General features: G+C 43.3%; 1 protein-coding gene across 1 annotated transcript in view; it reads left to right on the top strand.

Annotated features, from left to right (window-relative positions):
• Positions 1 to 18,906, top strand: part of LOC147708370 (uncharacterized) — a 727,732-nt gene that overhangs the window by 352,865 nt on the left and 355,961 nt on the right. Inside the window, exon 3 of the mRNA XM_086927094.1 lies at positions 16,742 to 16,852. Coding sequence (XP_086783220.1) covers positions 16,742 to 16,852 — 111 coding nt within the window. The remainder of the gene's footprint in view (positions 1 to 16,741; positions 16,853 to 18,906) is intronic.

The raw sequence follows: 18,906 nt of genomic DNA, 5'->3' as shown, positions 1-18,906 counted from the left end.
CTTGTACCCTGCTTGATCTACTAGGCAGTGTATTTTAACTTGCATTGGGAGCACTTGTATTTTCATTTGGAAGCTTCTCCTACCTCCTCCGCTACTCAGGCCGCTCTCAGCTGAGCATTGACGCTGAGAGTTGGTCCCGAGTAGGCAAAGGGAAACGCGGCGGCCATCTTGGGGGTGAGATGCGCTGTGACGCGCTCTAGTTTATTATAAAAGGGCTGTCCTGGGCTCGGCGTGTGTTGTAAACCTGAGCACTTTTCTCCCTCCTGAGGCGGAAGCCGGGAGGTTCTTCACACTATACCTTACTTGCCTTGCTTTTAGCGTAGTACTACTACCTTGTACCCTGCTTGATCTACTAGGCAGTGTATTTTAACTTGCATTGGGAGCACTTGTATTTTCATTTGGAAGCTTCTCCTACCTTTCTCAGCTGAGCATTGACGCTGAGAGTTGGTCCCGAGTAGGCAAAGGGAAACGCGGCTGCCATCTTGGGGGTGAGACGCGCTGTGACGCGCTCTAGTTTATTATAAAAGGGCTGTCCTGGGCTCGGCGTGTGTTGTAAGCCTGAGCACTTTTCTCCCTCCTGAGGCGGAAGCCGGGAGGTTCTTCACACTATACCTTACTTGCCTTGCTTTTAGCGTAGTACTACTACCTTGTACCCTGCTTGATCTACTAGGCAGTGTATTTTAACTTGCATTGGGAGCACTTGTATTTTCATTTGGAAGCTTCTCCTACCTCCTCCGCTACTCGGGCCGCTCTCAGCTGAGCATTGACGCTGAGAGTTGGTCCCGAGTAGGCAAAGGGAAACGCGGTGGCCATCTTGGGGGTGAGACGCGCTGTGACGCGCTCTAGTTTATTATAAAAAGGGACATCCACTCTCCGCGTAGCGGACACGCCGGACTCACGCCGGAGTCATGCCAGAGTCCTGCCCGTCTGCGCCCGTCAGCGCTAAGGAAGCGCCTAGGGCCACGGGGAATATCCAAATTAATACAGATCCCGGTATGTCTCGAACGTTTCTTCTATCCTTGAATAAACCCTCGCCACATTGCCATGAAATTGTTAAACCTGACACATGGTATGGTCCTATTCATTGCCAACACTGTAAGAAAACTTTCTGGCCAGAGTCAACACACAAAAATAAAACACGATCCACCACTCTACAAGGGGGGCTCATCAACGCCAGATCTATGTGTAAAAATGCACAGCACATCTATGATTTGATTACAGAGATGAATTTGGATTGGCTCTTCATAACCGAAACATGGTTAAAATCCTGGTGCACCACAGACATAGTGGTAGCCCTCCCTGAAGGATTTCAAATCCAGCGTCTTGATAGACCAGAACAAAGGGGAGGGGGTCTGGCGATTATTCATCGCGACACCATGACCTGCACTACTTATGAACTATCTGGTATAAAGGGAGCAGAAGCCATGGAATTTGTTTAAATATTCATGATTCCCTGTCATTTTCTGGAGCCTTGGTATATCGCCCCCCGGGGCAACCCCAAGAATTCCTAGAGAGCATAGGAGATGTACTGAGCAATCTCACGCTCAGAGCTGCCCACTTCACTTTATTAGGGGATTTAAATTTCCACCTCGACTCCCCTAGCGACCCAGGAGTAATGTGTATCATGGATATTATTAAGGTTCTTGGTCTTACCCTGTTAAACAAAGAATCCACGCATAGCGCGGTCCACATATTGGACTGTATTTGTTCAAATCTTAACCTGCTGACCTGTACATCCCCAGTAGTCCAAAATTGGTCTGATCACAAACTTATCCCTTTTGAGGTGACTTTTAATTCACCTCTAAACACTCACAGACACACTAAATGCAATAGAGACTAAACTGATACTATCCGGCCACACCACAATAGACAATCAACATTTCTGTGATTGGATTACATCTCTTAGTAACCAACAAGATCTGTTGAAGGAAATAACCCCTATGAACAATAAAATCAAAGGAAGTGCCCCCTGGTTCACCTCCACTCTGAAGAGTGAACTAGGCAAAGTGAGATCATTAGAGCGCAGATGGCGCAGAAAATACGCAGAAGAAGACCATAGAATTTACAAAGCAGCGCGTAGACAGTATCATGCTGCCATTAAATCAGCAAAAAAAGGCCACTTCTCAGAGGCCATTGCATTTTCGGGAAATGATCAGAAAGAAATATTCAAGATCATAAATAGCTTTACTGATCCTAGGGCGCTTGCCCAAGATATTCCGCCCTCGCTACCACTGTGCAATTCTATAGCAGATTACTTTGACAATAAAATTCAAGCTATCGTCAAAGATTTTCCACCTCCAACCTTAACTTCAACCTCTCTTGAAAACATACTTATAGAAGCAAATGGAATAAACAATCTACCAAAACCCCATTTTAATGTTTGTGTTCCCATTTCTTTGGAGGAATCACGTCAGGCCATTCTGTCTAGCAAGTCTGGATCACCATTTGATCCATGTCCTCCCATGTTCTTAAGAGCTCTGGTCAATGAGGTAAATCCCATAGTGAATGGAATCATCAATTCATCATTGGCAACGGCAGAGATTCCATCAGAATGGAAATTAGCCGCGGTTAAACCCCTCCAAAAGAAACCGCTACCCGACCCTACCACTCTTTCCAACTTAAGGCCCATCTCACTGTTGCCGCTGTTATCTAAACTGACTGAGTCATTTGTCAACAGCCAACTCACCACTTATCTCGAAGATAACAACGTCCTGCATCCGAATCAGTCGGGTTTCAGGTCTAAACACTCGACCGAATCTGCACTCCTATTCTCCACTGAATCCCTGCGCTCCGCTATGGACTCAGGAAAGAAGGCCGTCTTGATATTACTCGATCTATCGGCGGCCTTCGACACGGTCTCCCACACCATTCTGATTGACCGTCTCCGGAGCGCAGGGATAGGCGGAGTAGTGCTAGAGTGGTTCCAAAATTTCCTGAGCCTTAGACGACAAATCACAGTGCTGGGCCAATACAGATCTGAGGAAAAACCGATTAAAACAGGGGAACCACAGGACTCTACTTTGAGCCTGTTACTTTTCAATCTCTATATGGTACCCCTGATTGATCTAATCTCTTCGTATCAGATCAGCACCATTTCCTACGCTGACGATACGCAGCTCATTCTGGTACTCGACAGGGAGTCACCGCAAGCTGAAGAAAACCTCAAAACGTGCTTAACAGCGACATTCGAATGGATGAAGACCAACCACTTGAAGTGTAATTCTGGAAAAACAGAAATACTTCCATTCGGCTCGCAAAATCTATTCTCCCCTGAGCAGTGGTGGCCTGAAGGCGCTGAAGCTCCCCCAAACACCATTTCCTCTGCCCGTAATCTAGGTGTTAAGTTCGACAAAAATTCAAGCAACAAGCCATTGGGGTAGCAAGTTCCTGCTTTCACATCATCAGAATGCTAAGGAAGTTTTTCGATCTCCTTCATTTGTCCACGAGAAAGACAGTGGCGGTGGCACTTATCACATCAAGACTGGACTACTGCAACAGTTTATATGCTGGAGCTAATAAGACCGTGCTCCACAGGTTGCAGATGGTCCAGCATGCCGCCGCCCGCCTTGTCCTGTGCTGGTCCAGGAAATCATCGGCTTCTGCCGCACTCCGTGCCCTCCACTGGCTTCCCATCCATAAGCGCTTATTGTTTAAAATCTTGATCATCACCTTCAGAGCCTATCATGCACAAGGACCTAGATATCTTTCCAACAACTTTAAACGACATCTGCCAACTCGAAATCTGAGATCTTCCCACCTCAATCTACTAGTGGTTCCAAAATTCAAACTAGCGACCAAAGGTGGAAAATCCATCGTAGTGTTAGGCTCCAGAGCCTGGAATAAACTTCCTCCCGCACTTCGTCATATCTCAACAGAATCTCTGTTTAGGAAAGCCCTAAAGACCTGGGTTTTTACGCTCACCGACGCGGCCTGTAAGGCTTTGGTGTAATGATCGATCTCTGAGAGTTGTTCCAGCCTACTCACCCTTTTCTATTCTGGGGTGGCTCACAGCGCCAAGATGCTCCCTGGAGTGATAGAATGTGCTATACAAAAGCCATTTTACATTACATTTTACATTTTACATTACATTACATTACATTACATCTTGAGGCTTGAGTCCGCTCTGGTCTGGACTATGTGTGTGTATAGGACAGGACAGGTTGAGTACCGTGCAGGGGGGGAGGGATCCGGGTGGGTTGAAGTCTGCGATGGTGGGGGGGGGGGATGGGAGTTGGGAAGGGGAAAGTTGAGTTGTGAACATTGATCCCGATGCCTTGATTATGAACGAAATGATGGATTACGTTATGGTTTCCTGCAGATACCTCTGGGGTACAGGGGTCTGCGACTTCTTTTTCCTCCTATGTGGTCTATCAATAAAAATGTGTTTTCAAAAAAAACAAAAAACAATATATGTCCCTTCAGGTGATTTGTACTTCCGATTTGGTCTTCTCACTCTTTTTGGCCTTTGGACCACTTCTATTTTCTTTCCCAATGTCTCTCTTTGACTGGTTATTTCATTAACCTGCTCCTCTTGTTTTCTTTCTTTGTTAACCAGTTTGAATCTCAGTCCATCATTTCTTTTAGGCCAATTATCTCCTTTACAAAATATTTTTGTTTTAGGCTCCGTGGTGTTATGTTCCACTCTCCAAGCCCTTTTTCTCGGACTCTTTCTCAATGGAGTTTCATCTGCACTGTTGTCAGTCTCACTTTAAGTGTCTTCGACGTTTTCATTTATGATGAACTTTACAACGTCTTTCTCTTTCTCAGAGTCACTTTTCTCTTTTATCAGTTTGTTCACTCTGTTAGAAACATCTCCATAGCTGGTACTTGGAATCTCATCCTTATTGTGAGTTTTTCCTTCTTTTCCAGTTTCAGGATCTTCGTTCCTGCTTCCAGAGTTTTCAGACTGTCCTTCAGAATTTTCTTGCTCACCAGTTTCATTTTCACTTTGCTCAGTGTCTTTATGGTGTCAGTCTTTACCAATTCTCAATCTTCAGATTGATCTTCAGAATTCGGTACTTCAAGAATTTCTCCTTCTCCTTCAGATGCAGAGATAGTATCTGATACTTCCAGATATCAATGTTCCTGTCGATCTTCAGTATCTGGACTTCTCTCTGGTTCACCCGCCGAGTCAGAATCAGTTATGCTTTCACCTTCTTCGTTTAGAATTTCAGGTTCTGGCACACGGATTGTATGGCTTGCATGCACCCATCTTTTTACTCCAGCACATTTAACTGCAGTGGTGCTAACCAAAATGACTTGTCTTGGTCTCTGCCTACGAGGTACCAAGCGGTTTCTTCTGCGGTGTACTTTTATGCGAACCCAGTCTCCAGGAACTAGATCATGAGCTGGACTTTTTCTTTCGTGTTTGATTCAGTTCCCACCTGATGGAACACCGAAGTCACCACGTCAGACAGGTTTTTGCAGTAATCCAGTATGATGTCATCATTAATTGTTAAGCATGTATCAACTGGTACAAATGCTTGTCTCATCACCCTGCCCATTAAGATCACATGGGGACTCAGTACAATTTTCCTGTCAGGTATGCTTCTTAAGGTCATCAAAACAAGTGGCAAGGCATCGGGCCACTTTAGTCCTGTTGCTAAGCACATTTTTGCAATCCTGTTCTTAATTGTTCCATTTACTTGCTCAACCACTCCTGAAGCCTCAGGTCTATAAGCACAATGCAGTCTCTGACGAATATCCAGTGCTTCACATACCATTTGCATAAGTTCATTTTGAAAATTTGGGCCACGATCAGTTTTGATCATCACTGGGAAACCGAATCTAGGAATGATCTCACGTAGAAGTAACTTTGCAACAGTTAGCCCATCATTTCTCCTTGTGGGGAAAGCCTCTACCCATCGGGAGAATAAACAGATGATCACAAAACATATCTGAGTCTGTTACATGGCGGAAGCTCAATAAAATCCAATTGCATTCGTGTAAATGGACCTCCCTCCCATCCTATGGTTCCCAAACTAACTATTGTTCTTCTGTTCGGATTAAACTGTTGGCACACCAGGCACCTCTGGCACAAACTCTCAGCTATCATCCTGAACTTGGGATTGTACCACGTCTGTCTGAATAAACGAAGCATGACATCTCTCCCAATATGAGCTTGACCATGGTACATTCGGGCCATATTTGAGATCATGCTATTGGGCATTACTGGTCTTTCACCTTTGTAAACCCAAATTTCATCTTCCTCTCTTTGTCTGCATCCTGCTTTTAACCAAACATTTTTCTCCTCATCAGCTTCTTCCTGCATTTGCCTCACTTCCTGCCAAGTTTCAACTACAGTTGTTAGCATTAAAGGACTTGAAGCATGCTCTTTCTCCCTGTCCCGATTAATAGATGCAAGATTTTTAGCACAGTATCTGGCAATTGAGTCTACATACCTGCTACCTCGGGTGATGTAATCATCCCCCTTTTTGTGAGCTGCACATTTCACAACAGGCAACTGAATCGCATCTATCAACATTCTCACAAACTCTGCATTCTGTATTGGCGATCCTGCGGAAGTCATGTAACCTCTTTGGGACCACAGTTGTCCGTAATCATGGACAACTCCAAAACCATACTGACTATCGGTCACTATGGTGCAATCAAGTCCGCTATTTGAGCAGAACGAATTCCTTTCAGATAAGATGCTTCCAATACATCTGTCACAGTACAGACAGCGTATGCTGTACTTAAAACACCCTCATCTGTTTTCAGACACGAACCATCAACAAACATCACATAGTCAGAATCAGGCAATGGCTCATCTCTGATGTCTGGTCTTGGTGTGGTACAGTATTCAACAACATCTAGGCATTTGTGATCAACCTCATTTCTCACTTCGGTTTCCATTGCATCAGGCAATAATGTAGAAGGATTCACATTTACGCATCTAGAGATTGTCACATTTTCTACTCCCAAAATTGTCTTTTTGTATTTCGTCATCCAATTGTTAGTCAGGTACTGTGTTTTCTTCCTAGTAAGGATAATCTCCACAGAATGAGGTACATACACCCTCACAGGAAATCCCATCACTGTTCCTTCACTTTGTTCTAGACTGACGCTTGTAGCTGCTACTGCTTTCAGATAACCTGGCAATGCCTTTGCAACAGGGTCCAAAACCGCTGAGAAATACGCAATAGGTTTTCTCAGTTTTCCATGTCTCTGAATCAATACTGACAATGCACATCCTTCTCGTTCACTGCAGTACAATTTGAACTCTTTTTCATAGTCAGGCATCCCTAAAGCTGGTGCTTCACATAAGCTCGTTTTCAATTGTTCAAATGCTTCCATTTCAGTTTTAGTCAGAACTATAGGGTCTCTAATATCTGCTCTGGTTAATTTCTGCAATGGCTTGGCAATCAGTGAGAATCCACTAATCCACTGTCAACATTAACCCACCATTCCTAGAAACATCCTCACTTGTCTTTTGGTTTTCGGTGGCTGCATTCCTTGTATCATTTTAATCCTTTCTGCAGTGACTTGTCTGATTCCTTTGGCAATCTTATGACCTAAGTACTGTACGTCCTTCTGACAAAATTGTAATTTTTGACGGAGATACTTTATGTCCCTCTTCAGCCAAATGATTCAACAATGCAATGGTATCTGTTACACATGCATCTTTTGTCTTCGATGCCACTAGATCATTGATATATTGAACCAATACAGACTCTCCAGGCATTCTCAAACTTTCTAATGATTTCTTTAGCAAATGATTAAAGATTGATGGACTTTCAGTATACCCTTGAGGAATTCGGCACCATGCCAAAATACGATCTCCGAATCTGAACGCAAACATTGGCTGGCTTTCTGGGTGCAATGGAACTGTACGCATTACACAGATCGATTACAGTGTACCTTTCTGCATCATGTGGAATTTGATATAAGATCACTGCTGGATTTGGTACAATCGGACAACATGGGACAACTATTTTATTTACCTTTCTAAGGTCTTGTACAATCCTAAATGTTCCGTTTGGCTTTTACAATCCCATTATCGGTGAATTACAAGGACTACTCTCTATCTCTCTCAATATTCCTTGCTCAATCATTTTGTTTATTACTGGAGTTATTCCTTCAATTATTTCTGCTGTCATTTTGTATTGGGGAATGTTCGGGTAACTCGCACCTTCTTTTATAGTGACTTTTACAGGATCTACATCTCTCATCAATCCAATATCTTCTCCTGTGAAATCCCACACCTTTTCTGTCACTACCTTTTTCAATTCATCCGGTATTTTCTCTCGATCAAACACAGGAAACAATTTATTTTGTTCTGCCTCAATCATGAGCAGGGTCATTTTATACAAGCTATCTTCATCTGGAGTTTGCAGTTCTATGCCGTCTGGTGAACAGTATATGGCACCGTTCATTTTACACAAAATGTCTCGTCCTAACAGATTTACGGGGCTACTATCACAAACCACAAATCGGTGCATGTCTTTGAAATTTCCAATTTCTACTTCAACTGGTTGTGTTAAAGATGTTTTAATCTGTCTACTAGCTACACCTACAACTTGGATGTGGTCTCCCGAGAGAGGAAGATTTTGGACTTCCACTGACCTAACAGTAGAACAGGTAGCACCAGTGTCCACTAGGAAAGTTATTTCTACATCATTCACCTTTCCGTTTACAAATGGACCAGACTGATCTACCTCAAGAGTGGCTCCAAGCACACACTCTTCTCCCTCTCTCAGGCACCGTCAGAAACTTTCATCCGACTCACTCCCAACTTCCTCTTGTAACCAATACTGGGGACTCACATTCACTCTAGGCGATCTATTTACCTGCTCGCCTCCGCTGAATTCTGTCTCTGCACTGTATCTCTGTTGATTTACACTGTATGGAAGTGGCGGTTGTGGCACCTGACTATGCTGAGTAACTATCTGCTGCTGTTGCGGTTGCTGTTGAATTACCTCATGCTGCACCTGTGGATTCAATGATGTATTTTCGGTATTAACTCTTGGTGGATACTTACACTCTTTTCTCCAATGCCTTATTCTGCCGCAATTATGACAAGGGAGTTTCTTCTTAAGCTCTTCTATATTCCCTACCAATTTCGTTTTGTTGAAATTTCCTTTACATTTTCCTTGACTCTCTGCATTTTTATTCTCCAATTGTGCTACTTGGTGTTCAGCTACTTTCACTCGTGCCCACATAGCTTTCTCTTTTAACTTCTTTTGTTTGTCATCGATTTTTTCACTACAATATTTGGCTTTTCTTAAAACATCATCTACAGTACTTGATAGCCATCCTATCATACTGTTCCTGATCATGTCTCCAACTTCTGGTCTCAACCCATCCCAAATCTGTATGCAAAATGACTCGTGTCTTTTTCACTCAGTTCCTCGTATCCACTGTATTGCTTAAATACTAACAACAGTCTTTCATGAAATGAATGTACATATTCTTTCGGTTCCTGTGTAGTTCTGTCTATTTTAACCCAATCTGTTTCCTTTGGCGGAATTTTATTCTTCAAAAACACTATCACTTGTTCGTACTTTCTCATTACTTCAGGTGATGGAGCACCTGTTACTTTATCACGAGGATATTCTACCCTCTGCCAATTTACAGATATTTTGCATTCAGTCCATAAGTCTGCTGGCACAACTATATCAAACAATCCATCCAGATCAACCCATAATACTTTTGAAACTTTTACAAATCTGTCTACCTGTTGATACCATTCTACTGTTTTCTCTCTCAATCTGGGGAAATCATTCGTAAATGATAGTATATCCTGTCTACTCCAAGGAACATGCACATATCCTCCTCCTGGTATTTCCCTCACAGGAAATTCATTTACTGTTTCCTTTTCTCTGACTGGGAATGCTAATGTAGATTTATCACTAGTCTCTTCTTTCTTCTTTGCCCATTTCACTCTCCACTTATTTACATCTCCCCATTTTCTTAGCAGCACAATTAATTCCTTTATTTGAGTTATTCTTCCAGCTGTATTCATATTTTCAATGTCTTTTTCTGAAAAGTCTACTCTATACGTCTTCTGCAATGTTTTACATTTTGTGAAATCTACATTTAATTAACTGGCACATCCTTCCAGCTGATCATGTACAGATTTTGTTTTCCAAGTAATACTTTTACAAATGAACATCAGTTTGTCATCTTGGTAGACTTTTAATCTGTCTGTTCCAATTGTTCCAATCAATAATTCTTCCATATCGACTTTTAATCTTGCGACATCTAATACTTTGGGTTCATTCTCTTTTAATTTCAGAGTTTTAAGCCAATCACTTAATTCTTGTTCCGACGGACCTATCGGGGTTTGTGTTAAGTCTATTTTCTCAGTACTCTTTTCAGGTGTAGCAGAATCAGATTCTGCTCCAGTTGCATATTTATAGGGTGAACTTTGATTAAAAGTCAAGTCAGGCGGATTTACATTACTTGCTCGTCTGATTTCCGACAGGTGTGGATAAATACTTTCTTTTACTTTTTGCAAACTTTGCTGTAAAGGGATTGTTAAACTTGGATCTTTTATTCTTTGGTGCTCAAACACTGGAATTACAGGTCCTATCGTTACTGGAACTGTTACTGCTTCCATATTTTTCGTAAGTTCTTGGATCTTTTCTGTCAATGCATTTGTAGTCCGTATATATTCAGCAGTACTGACTTGTTCTTCAACTCTTTTTTTCTACCCTATTTACGCTTTCTCGTTCGTTAATTTGCTTGGGGGTACCGGTAAGTCTTGGTTCTGTCATTGAAGTACTCAGATTATATCTTACTTCTACTCTTTCTGGTACATCTCTAAAATTAGAAAATTGTCTTGGGGTTTCACTAATCCTTTCATCTACGGTTGGAGCGTTTGGTGTAGTCCATAAAGAACCTGGTTGATATGGAGGTGGTCTCCTATTTAATATCTCTTCCAGTACAGCATCCTCTGATTCACTATCACCATAACCTGTTCCCACCTTTTTCTTTTTCTCTGTACATTTCCGCCCTTCATATTCATCCACTAGTCTAACTGGATACATGCCAACACACATGTCTGCATTTCTCCATCTGCGCATTCTACTCTCATGTGTCTCTCCCCATAGATTTTGAAATCTACCTCTTGGTCTGATATGTCCTTTCAATCTTTCGCTCTCTAACTCATGCATCTCATCTTCCCATTCAACCAAAGCCTCAAACTGAGTCGGTCTAGGTCTTGGGTCAAGATTCATCATCTTTTCTCTCAAGTTTCTCAAAACTGCTACATCAAAAGATCCTCCTTCCGGAAAAGCTAACACACCATCATTTCTGGTATACCTTACCCAATTCTCTAGCCAAACACAAGTATGGTAACCATATTTTGACAACATATAGGAAGCAGGCGTTTTGGGTGGAGGAAGTAAATTTCCCTCTCTTGTTACTATCGCCTTATCCTTCACAAACACATTTTTCAATTTCTTAAACCAGGAAGGTTTCTTCTTTTCCTCTTCGTAATAGTAATCCATTTTTTCTGTGAATTCCATGTCTTTCAAAAGATCGCGCACTTCCTTATTGCTGTTCCGTAACACCAACCTATCACAGTGCGGTTTACACTAGCGTACCAATTAGAACAAGATACGTCTCCTTAGTGCTTAACCAATAGCTTGGCTGCTTTCCATGATGCACCAATCAGCCCTTACTCTGTCTTGGTCACGTGGACAAATCCCTGCGCGACACTTTTGACGTCACCAGCGCTCCGGCTTCTGCAGCGCCTACTGACCCCTCCTTTACAAGGTTTTTTCAAGAAGCCGTATTTACAAGATATACAACTGAATCAGTTAGTAACTTACACAAAACAACGCCATTTGTCTGTTTGGCTAAAACAAAGTGATAGATTTTCAATTGTTCAGGTATTCTGTATAACTACAACAGAATTTTAGACTCGCCGATAAAGTAGCACAACCCTCTACCTTACCCTTCTGTCAAACAATAACGAACCTGTTTCTCTAGGAGTAAGACACATACAGAGACCTCAATGCTCCTTAGAGTCTAATCCAGAGTTTCACAAGAACGCATATTGCTATTTCATTTTACACACATTCATACGGAAATCCCTATTCATTCATACAATAATTCTGTATTTCCAGTTGGCAGCACTTACCTCTACCCTACCACAGAATTTCTCTATTGTTAGTAAAGTAGCACACCCACTTTTTCCTTCTTTCAAGCTCGGGTTAAGTCCTACTACTCTCCCAGCGATAAGTTTTAAAACAGAATACGCAATGATCCCTATACTTGAAAGCTAAAATTTCATAGACTGCCCTCTGCTATACATTTATCCTTTCACACCTAAGATCCCTAAACTTGTGATGTGCGACGACACCACTTGTGATATGCGCAAATACCACCGTAGTATACGACAATACTACCCTTTGAAACAGACTAAGGCACTGTGCGACTTCACTTGCCACACTTCCTCTGCCTGCAGACAGAGTAACCAGCTTACCACAACCTTCGGAAGCCTTACCAGGACTACATATAACGTAATACGATGTTAGTCATACATAAAACCCTATATCACTTTATACATAATCTTAGCTAATTCTATAGCAACTAATGCTCTGCTACCAAGCTAATAACTGATGCAGCGGTACTCTGGAAACGATTTCTAAAACCTTAAAACCTTAACACCTTTCCCTGAAGTGCAAAATCATGCATATACTCGACAGTGGGGCCCATGACACTGTGAGTCACTCACAAAACACTTCCATCCTACTTCATGGATCGGTGAAATTCAAAGGAGAGCCGCTGTATCATATTGGAGTGTCTAAACTAAAAACTAGATATTTATACTATTTACACCTGCAGTTTAAATGAGCTTACCATAGTTTTCATTTAATAAAACATTTAATTAGACACGCCACCACTAAAGTTGACGGATCTGCTAGTAAAAAATTAGGCGAAGGAAAAATCAAGACCAGCTTAATTCTCCATTTATCTAATTTTTATTAAAGGCAAATTTAACATGTCTAAAGTTTGTTCAATTTATTTATTTCTTTATTCAAGACGACATTTAAAAAAAAAAAGTAAGGATTTTATTTTCAAACAGTTAATTCCATTTATTTTTATTAATTTTTGGTAAACCTTTATTGTTGCATTAATCAGATACAGGTATGGGCCTACAACCCGCATGGCCGGCCGCTAGTACGGTTAAGTCAAATCAATAACGCATCTCGTGAAGAACAATAGTCCGCCAGCCGCAGGTCCGGTGTCAAAGCTAGATAACATTAGCACTAGGCATAACACATGTATATCAGGATTAAGGAAGGTTTCTTTTAAAAGGTATAAAGGAAAACAGGATCCGGTTCAGTATATTCAATCAGTAACAAAGTAAGGAATCGCAATAGTACAGGATATTTACAAATAGGATCACTGTAGTCGAAATTTCGGCGTCGGTGCACATTTAAACAGGATAATCAATAAAAACAATACACATAGCACCGTTAAAACTTCCCTACGTCACGCCCATGAACATCGTAGAAACATCCTCCCCAGTCGAATAGACTAGCAGGAAATATAGAAATACCCTACCCAGATCCCAGAAAAGAAAAAGAGAAAAGAAAGAAAGAAAAAAGGGGCCATAGAAATAATAGAAGGACAAAATTAAAAAGAACCCATCCCCCCAACCCCCCACCCTGCACTCCTGTAGATGGCTACGGCCTACCCCCCCTAGCAGTGTGCCTGTCGCCCTTTAAGAACCCCACCAAAAGAACTAATCCATAAGAAATGAAAAGAAATAGATACTAGTAAAGCGGAGGAGGACCTCCAGGCCAGCCCCCGGCCCTTCCCCGCCCCGCGCCAAACCCTCAATACAATAAACAATGCGAGATCGGATACAACCAGTTAGCAAAAGGGAATAAGATACTTTGTTAGCCCGCAAAGCTACATAGTCACAGAACGTTTCCGAGTCTCTCCCCCTCCATTAGCCCGTTAGCAGTCCCTGCGCAATGGCACAATACCTAACCTTGGCCCACCCTATCGAGCTCACCCACACATAGAAGCCAGTCAGCCTCAAAGAAGATCGTTTCGGAGGACTCAGGCACCCTGAGTGGCGAGAACAATTGGCCATTTAAAGGAGAGTCATTGCGGGGATCAATCCACCCCAATACGTGCACCAAATAACGTGATAGGACTGAGCATGGGGCCCTTAGCAAGTGGGGAAGAGTCACTGTTCCATTCCACTGTCGGAGCCGTGCCAGCTCATTCGAGGGCGCGGTGTGGTCAACCGCCCCCCCCCCGGTGTTACAAGTCCAATGTCTCCCGCTTCATGTGAACCTCTCGTCGGCCGACCAGGAGTTATAATGATTGGGTCCCTCAGAGCCTCGCTTGTTGGCAGGGTATCAGAGGCATAGCCCACTGATGCGAAAGCAGGCAGGGTTTCAATCACCCAAGATCCGACTGGCGTCTCCTTCCTCAGGGTGGCAGTAATGGCGTCCAACTTGTCCCCCAGATTCCGTGCGTCACAATCCAGGGCACTGCGGAGGGCGCCGAGGGCCATAACAAGATCACCAAGCATCATCCCGTCGCAATACACCCCAATTCCGGCATATCTCCCTGCTCCGAGACCACGATCGCCTTGGGAGACCTGACGCAGGGTATTGCCGTCCAGAGGTGCATCCAGCCCCATGCAGGATCGGGAGCGGGTTCCAAACAAAGGAGAGGTAGATTGCATGGCGCCACGTATGAGGCTGTGAGATCGGGTACAGCAATCGGAACCACCGACACCCCCAGGTGTACCTCACCGTTAACGAAAGGAAAATCCCGTACACAATTCGGGAGACTCCCGTAGTTGTCAGGAGAGGCAAACTCGACATCCGATTATCTCACCAGCAAGCAATCCGGTCCGATAAGCTGCAGTTGATAAGGCGATGGTCCAGACCCTCTCTGCGGCTTCACTAGCGGGGATGAGGCGCCGCCGATGGAGCAAGGCAAGTTATTCTCCCGCTCCAGGTGACCGATCTGGCTTCGCAGCTGGTGGCCTCCATTTTGCATCGGCGGTCGGCTCAGCGCCTCACTCAAAGCCCCGGCTCCGACGCCATCCCAGGCCGCGGTCAAGAAGGGGCATATCTCCGGCATAGTGGCAGGTAGAAATCCCGGAGGCACACGGTCGGTGAGCACAACCATTCATCGTCCCAGAACTGTGATGCAGGCACAGGATCTCGGTCAGGATATTATCGCGGGGCGGAGAGGTCTACAGAGCCGGGCGCCTAAGCGGCCATCGCGGTCGCCGGCCTGGCTCCTCCACCTATTCCATTTAATTAGGAAAATTCAGAAATAGACATTTTATTTAAATTTCAGAAATACAAGTATTAGCAAAAGACAAATAGTTCCCAAATTCATTTTCTCCTATTTCCCTAACTTCCCTGACTAATAACCTAACCTATGGTTCAAATCTCATTCAGAAGAAATAGAAAATTATTCAAAGTCTTACGTCACAGAAAAACCGGCATTCTGACAGCATCTCTCGAGGAAATCGAAAAGAAGGATATTTCTTCAGTAAAATCAGCATTTTTTTTATACCTTTTTCATTCGCTCTATCTATCTAAAAAAGTAACTTTCAGCTCAAATTCAAGTTCTGATTGAAAAATTTAGGGGTGGATGAGCATAACCTCATCTTTTTAATATTCGTCTTCCGTTGTGTCAGCAAAATCTAATAGGTCCTTTGTTTAAGAAAATATCCGGCCTAGTCACGTTCTCAAATTGATATATCCAAACATATTCCCACGTTATACAATAGTGACATCCACATTTGTTGGCAGTCATCTGTATTCTCGGGACATGGTGGCCTTGAACCTCACTGTTCAGGCACATTCAGCTCGCATTCATTCTCAGCTTTATTCGCGCATGTGTATTTCTCTTATGGCCACAGTAATCGAGTGACTCCATTTTCTGCTAGGCCTCACGAGTCAAAAATTGGGAACTATCATAGAAACAAACACAAATGAACGTTACGTTAGGAATTTTAACCCTTCTGTTTACTACCCCCCCTTTCTAAGGTTTTCCCTATTAGTAGTTACCTAGCGAAATAGCCACATTTAACCATATTTCACCCACAAAATACGTAAACAAAAGCACATTTATGTTGCATTCCATTATCTCAAAGCAGGATCACATAATTACTTAATTATATTTGCAACATAAGCATAATTAGTTTCCCACGTATGTCTGTGTAGGTGCATTTCTTATTCTAAGTTGATTAATTACACACATCACTCAATTAGTTCAAGTTATGGTTATGGTTATGGAAGTGTGACTTTACAAGGGGTGCACAAAATTGTGTTTCTCCACCTTGCTCCATCACCCTCTTTGTAAAAGTGCTGTTTTAATAAATATTACATTGTTAAATTGCACCATATAATCTACCCTCTTAGATAATGTTGCATGCTACAAAGGGCAGTTGCTGAAGTTAACTCGGGAAAGTAAATTTTTTACCCAAACCATCACTTTAGAATCTTGGCGCGTGTGCTGTTGGTTTAAATCTGGTTTCACATAGGGTAGTTGCACAGAATATGAAATCCTAATAGTTCTAAATGAACAGTCACTTAGGCAATCTAAACCACTATTTAAATATCCGTTTGCTCGTAATTCCTATTACTAAACATATCTTAGCAGTGATTCCACAAAAACCAGGACACTTTCCAACGCATCTTAATGCACGTTAGACTGTGCGGAATATTCATTGCCATATAACCATTGTCATTCTGTAAAAACTGGTAGCCTGTTTGTTCATCCTTTTTTTTTTCCTTTGCTTTAGGTCCTCTTATTGCCACCACAGTCTTTTCATTAAGGGCTAAGGAAAAGGAGGAGCTGTGCCCCTTGGACGACCAGGAGGCTGAAATTAAACACAGCATTAATCTTTCCCGAAGTAAGTTAGAAGAGCATTAAAATTAATATTTTGGTTAACCTACAGCCAAGCACTCTAGTGAAGATTTTACAACTGTATGTGCCAGTAATTGCCCTACTGTCTGCAGCCTGCGCACCATTCATCTCTGGGAACAGGCACTTATATGTGCATAACTAAGTCAAAATCTTTAAGCATAGATCTATGGTGAATTCTCCCACTTGGAATTTTAGTAGCATGACAGCCATAGCCACTTGTGCATGCTCATCATAGACATAACTTTTAATTGACATATATTGATGTGGTGGCCTAGTGTCCACTTCCTTCTTGAAGTGATCAATTGATCATCAAGCACAGTCTACCAGTAATAAACACCAAGGCTATATTAGGTGTACTCTTATGTTTTACGCTCTGAGTGGCTCAGTGGTTAGAGGTGGCAGACCCAGAAGCTGAGATCGGCCGTGGACCAGGGTTCGATTCCCCGCCTCGGCGGGTCTCGGGCTCAAAATATTCCACGGAGTCGACAATTCTCGCTCTGGTGCCTACTCAACTCACGGGGTCACACTCTGCGACTCTGGGCAATAGCTTGCTTAATCTCCACTACGGCCCGTCGCGGCGGGATGCCTGGCTTTCACCTTGTGGATACCCGGCCGGGGTATCTCACAGGGGAATACCAGGACGGGTTCCCTAAGCAAGCGCCTTGAGGCCCCTGGGTTAAAGTGCGCTATATAAATCGAAACACATTTACATTTACATTTACTGTGAGAAGTTGGCCTGGTGTATGATGTCCACTATTATAGTGGGTACCTTGCACCATTCCAAAGGACCCTTATTGATGGTAGGTTATAAAGTCAACCTTATAGAAAGCTATCCTAGTGGTAGCTGTGGAGAGCAGCCTTCAGGCTAAGACTTGGAGACGAGTTAAGCACGTTGTTTTACCATTTATAATCTCTTGAGTACAAAATGAAAGCACACCACACAAGGTATATATCAAATATTATATGTATTTATTCTAAACACAACCCCTCTGCACTCTTTGAGGAAGTACAATACAAAGAACTTTAATAAGCATACAATAAGTTGCACAGTATATGTTATGCCCTAGGGGCCTCACAAACTATATACTAAAATAGTGGTATAAGAACCACGTGAGAAATAGAAAGCAGGCCTAGGGCCAGTGGAATCGCTGGGGCTGCCTAGAACCACCAAAGGTTGGGATGTAGGAGGCCCACGGGAGACGCGTGCAGTGTCTAAACACAGCCGCAGGTTACCATTGACTTTCTATGGAGAACAAACAAGTTACAACTTTAAAGATTAAGGGTACAAGGAGGTGAACTATGATGGAACCCTTTTAGACTAGGACACTTGGAGAGTCAATACCCACGGGAGCACCGGAGTTACTCGTGTTACCTCACCCAGGGAAGCCGGGTGCATAGGTGTCTTTTCGTGTCTGGTTTCGTCGTCGATTCCAATGGAGAGCCGCGACGAAGTGCTGCAGGCGACCAGAGGAAAAGTGTCCGGGTGGATCCCAGGGTGGATCGGAGATGTGAAGAACCTGAAAGCAGAAGGGACAGAATCAGTGTCACTAGCCAGTGACCAGGGTGGCGACAGGAAAATGCCAGCTGATGTCGGGTGATTTCAGGTGAAAAGGTGAAGTTTGTCTCTTCAGCCACGAGGTCCAGAAGGCGTCGACGATGGCCAGGAGCTGGATTCGAGCTGTCCCACGAAGGATCTAGTTGACTGCGCTGTCGGTATCCGGATTGGACCCAGCAAGCCTTGGCAAACGCAATCCACGCAAGATGTCGAGATTGGCTTCGGTGCAGACCAGCAAGGTCTGAGAAACTTCTCTTTTGGGGAGAAGTTGGAGCAAGCCTGGAGCAACCAGGAAAGCAAAGTAATTCAAGGATTGGTCTTCGTGGGGGCTCACTAGCCAACGGACTAGGAACCGCGAAGACGCGTGGAGCTGAAATGCACAAAGCGGGCCCACGGGACACTTGTGGAGTGTGACAGGTGTGCACCGTTCTTCCCGGTAGCAGCTGCAGTTTTCGATGCGCCGTGCGCGAAAAAAAGACACAATC

Source organism: Lissotriton vulgaris, chromosome 6 (genome assembly GCF_964263255.1).
Source record: "Lissotriton vulgaris chromosome 6, aLisVul1.2, whole genome shotgun sequence".
NCBI lineage: Eukaryota > Metazoa > Chordata > Amphibia > Caudata > Salamandridae > Lissotriton > Lissotriton vulgaris.
Note: the sequence above shows the minus strand (reverse complement) of the source record. Positions and strands in the feature narration are given on the sequence as shown.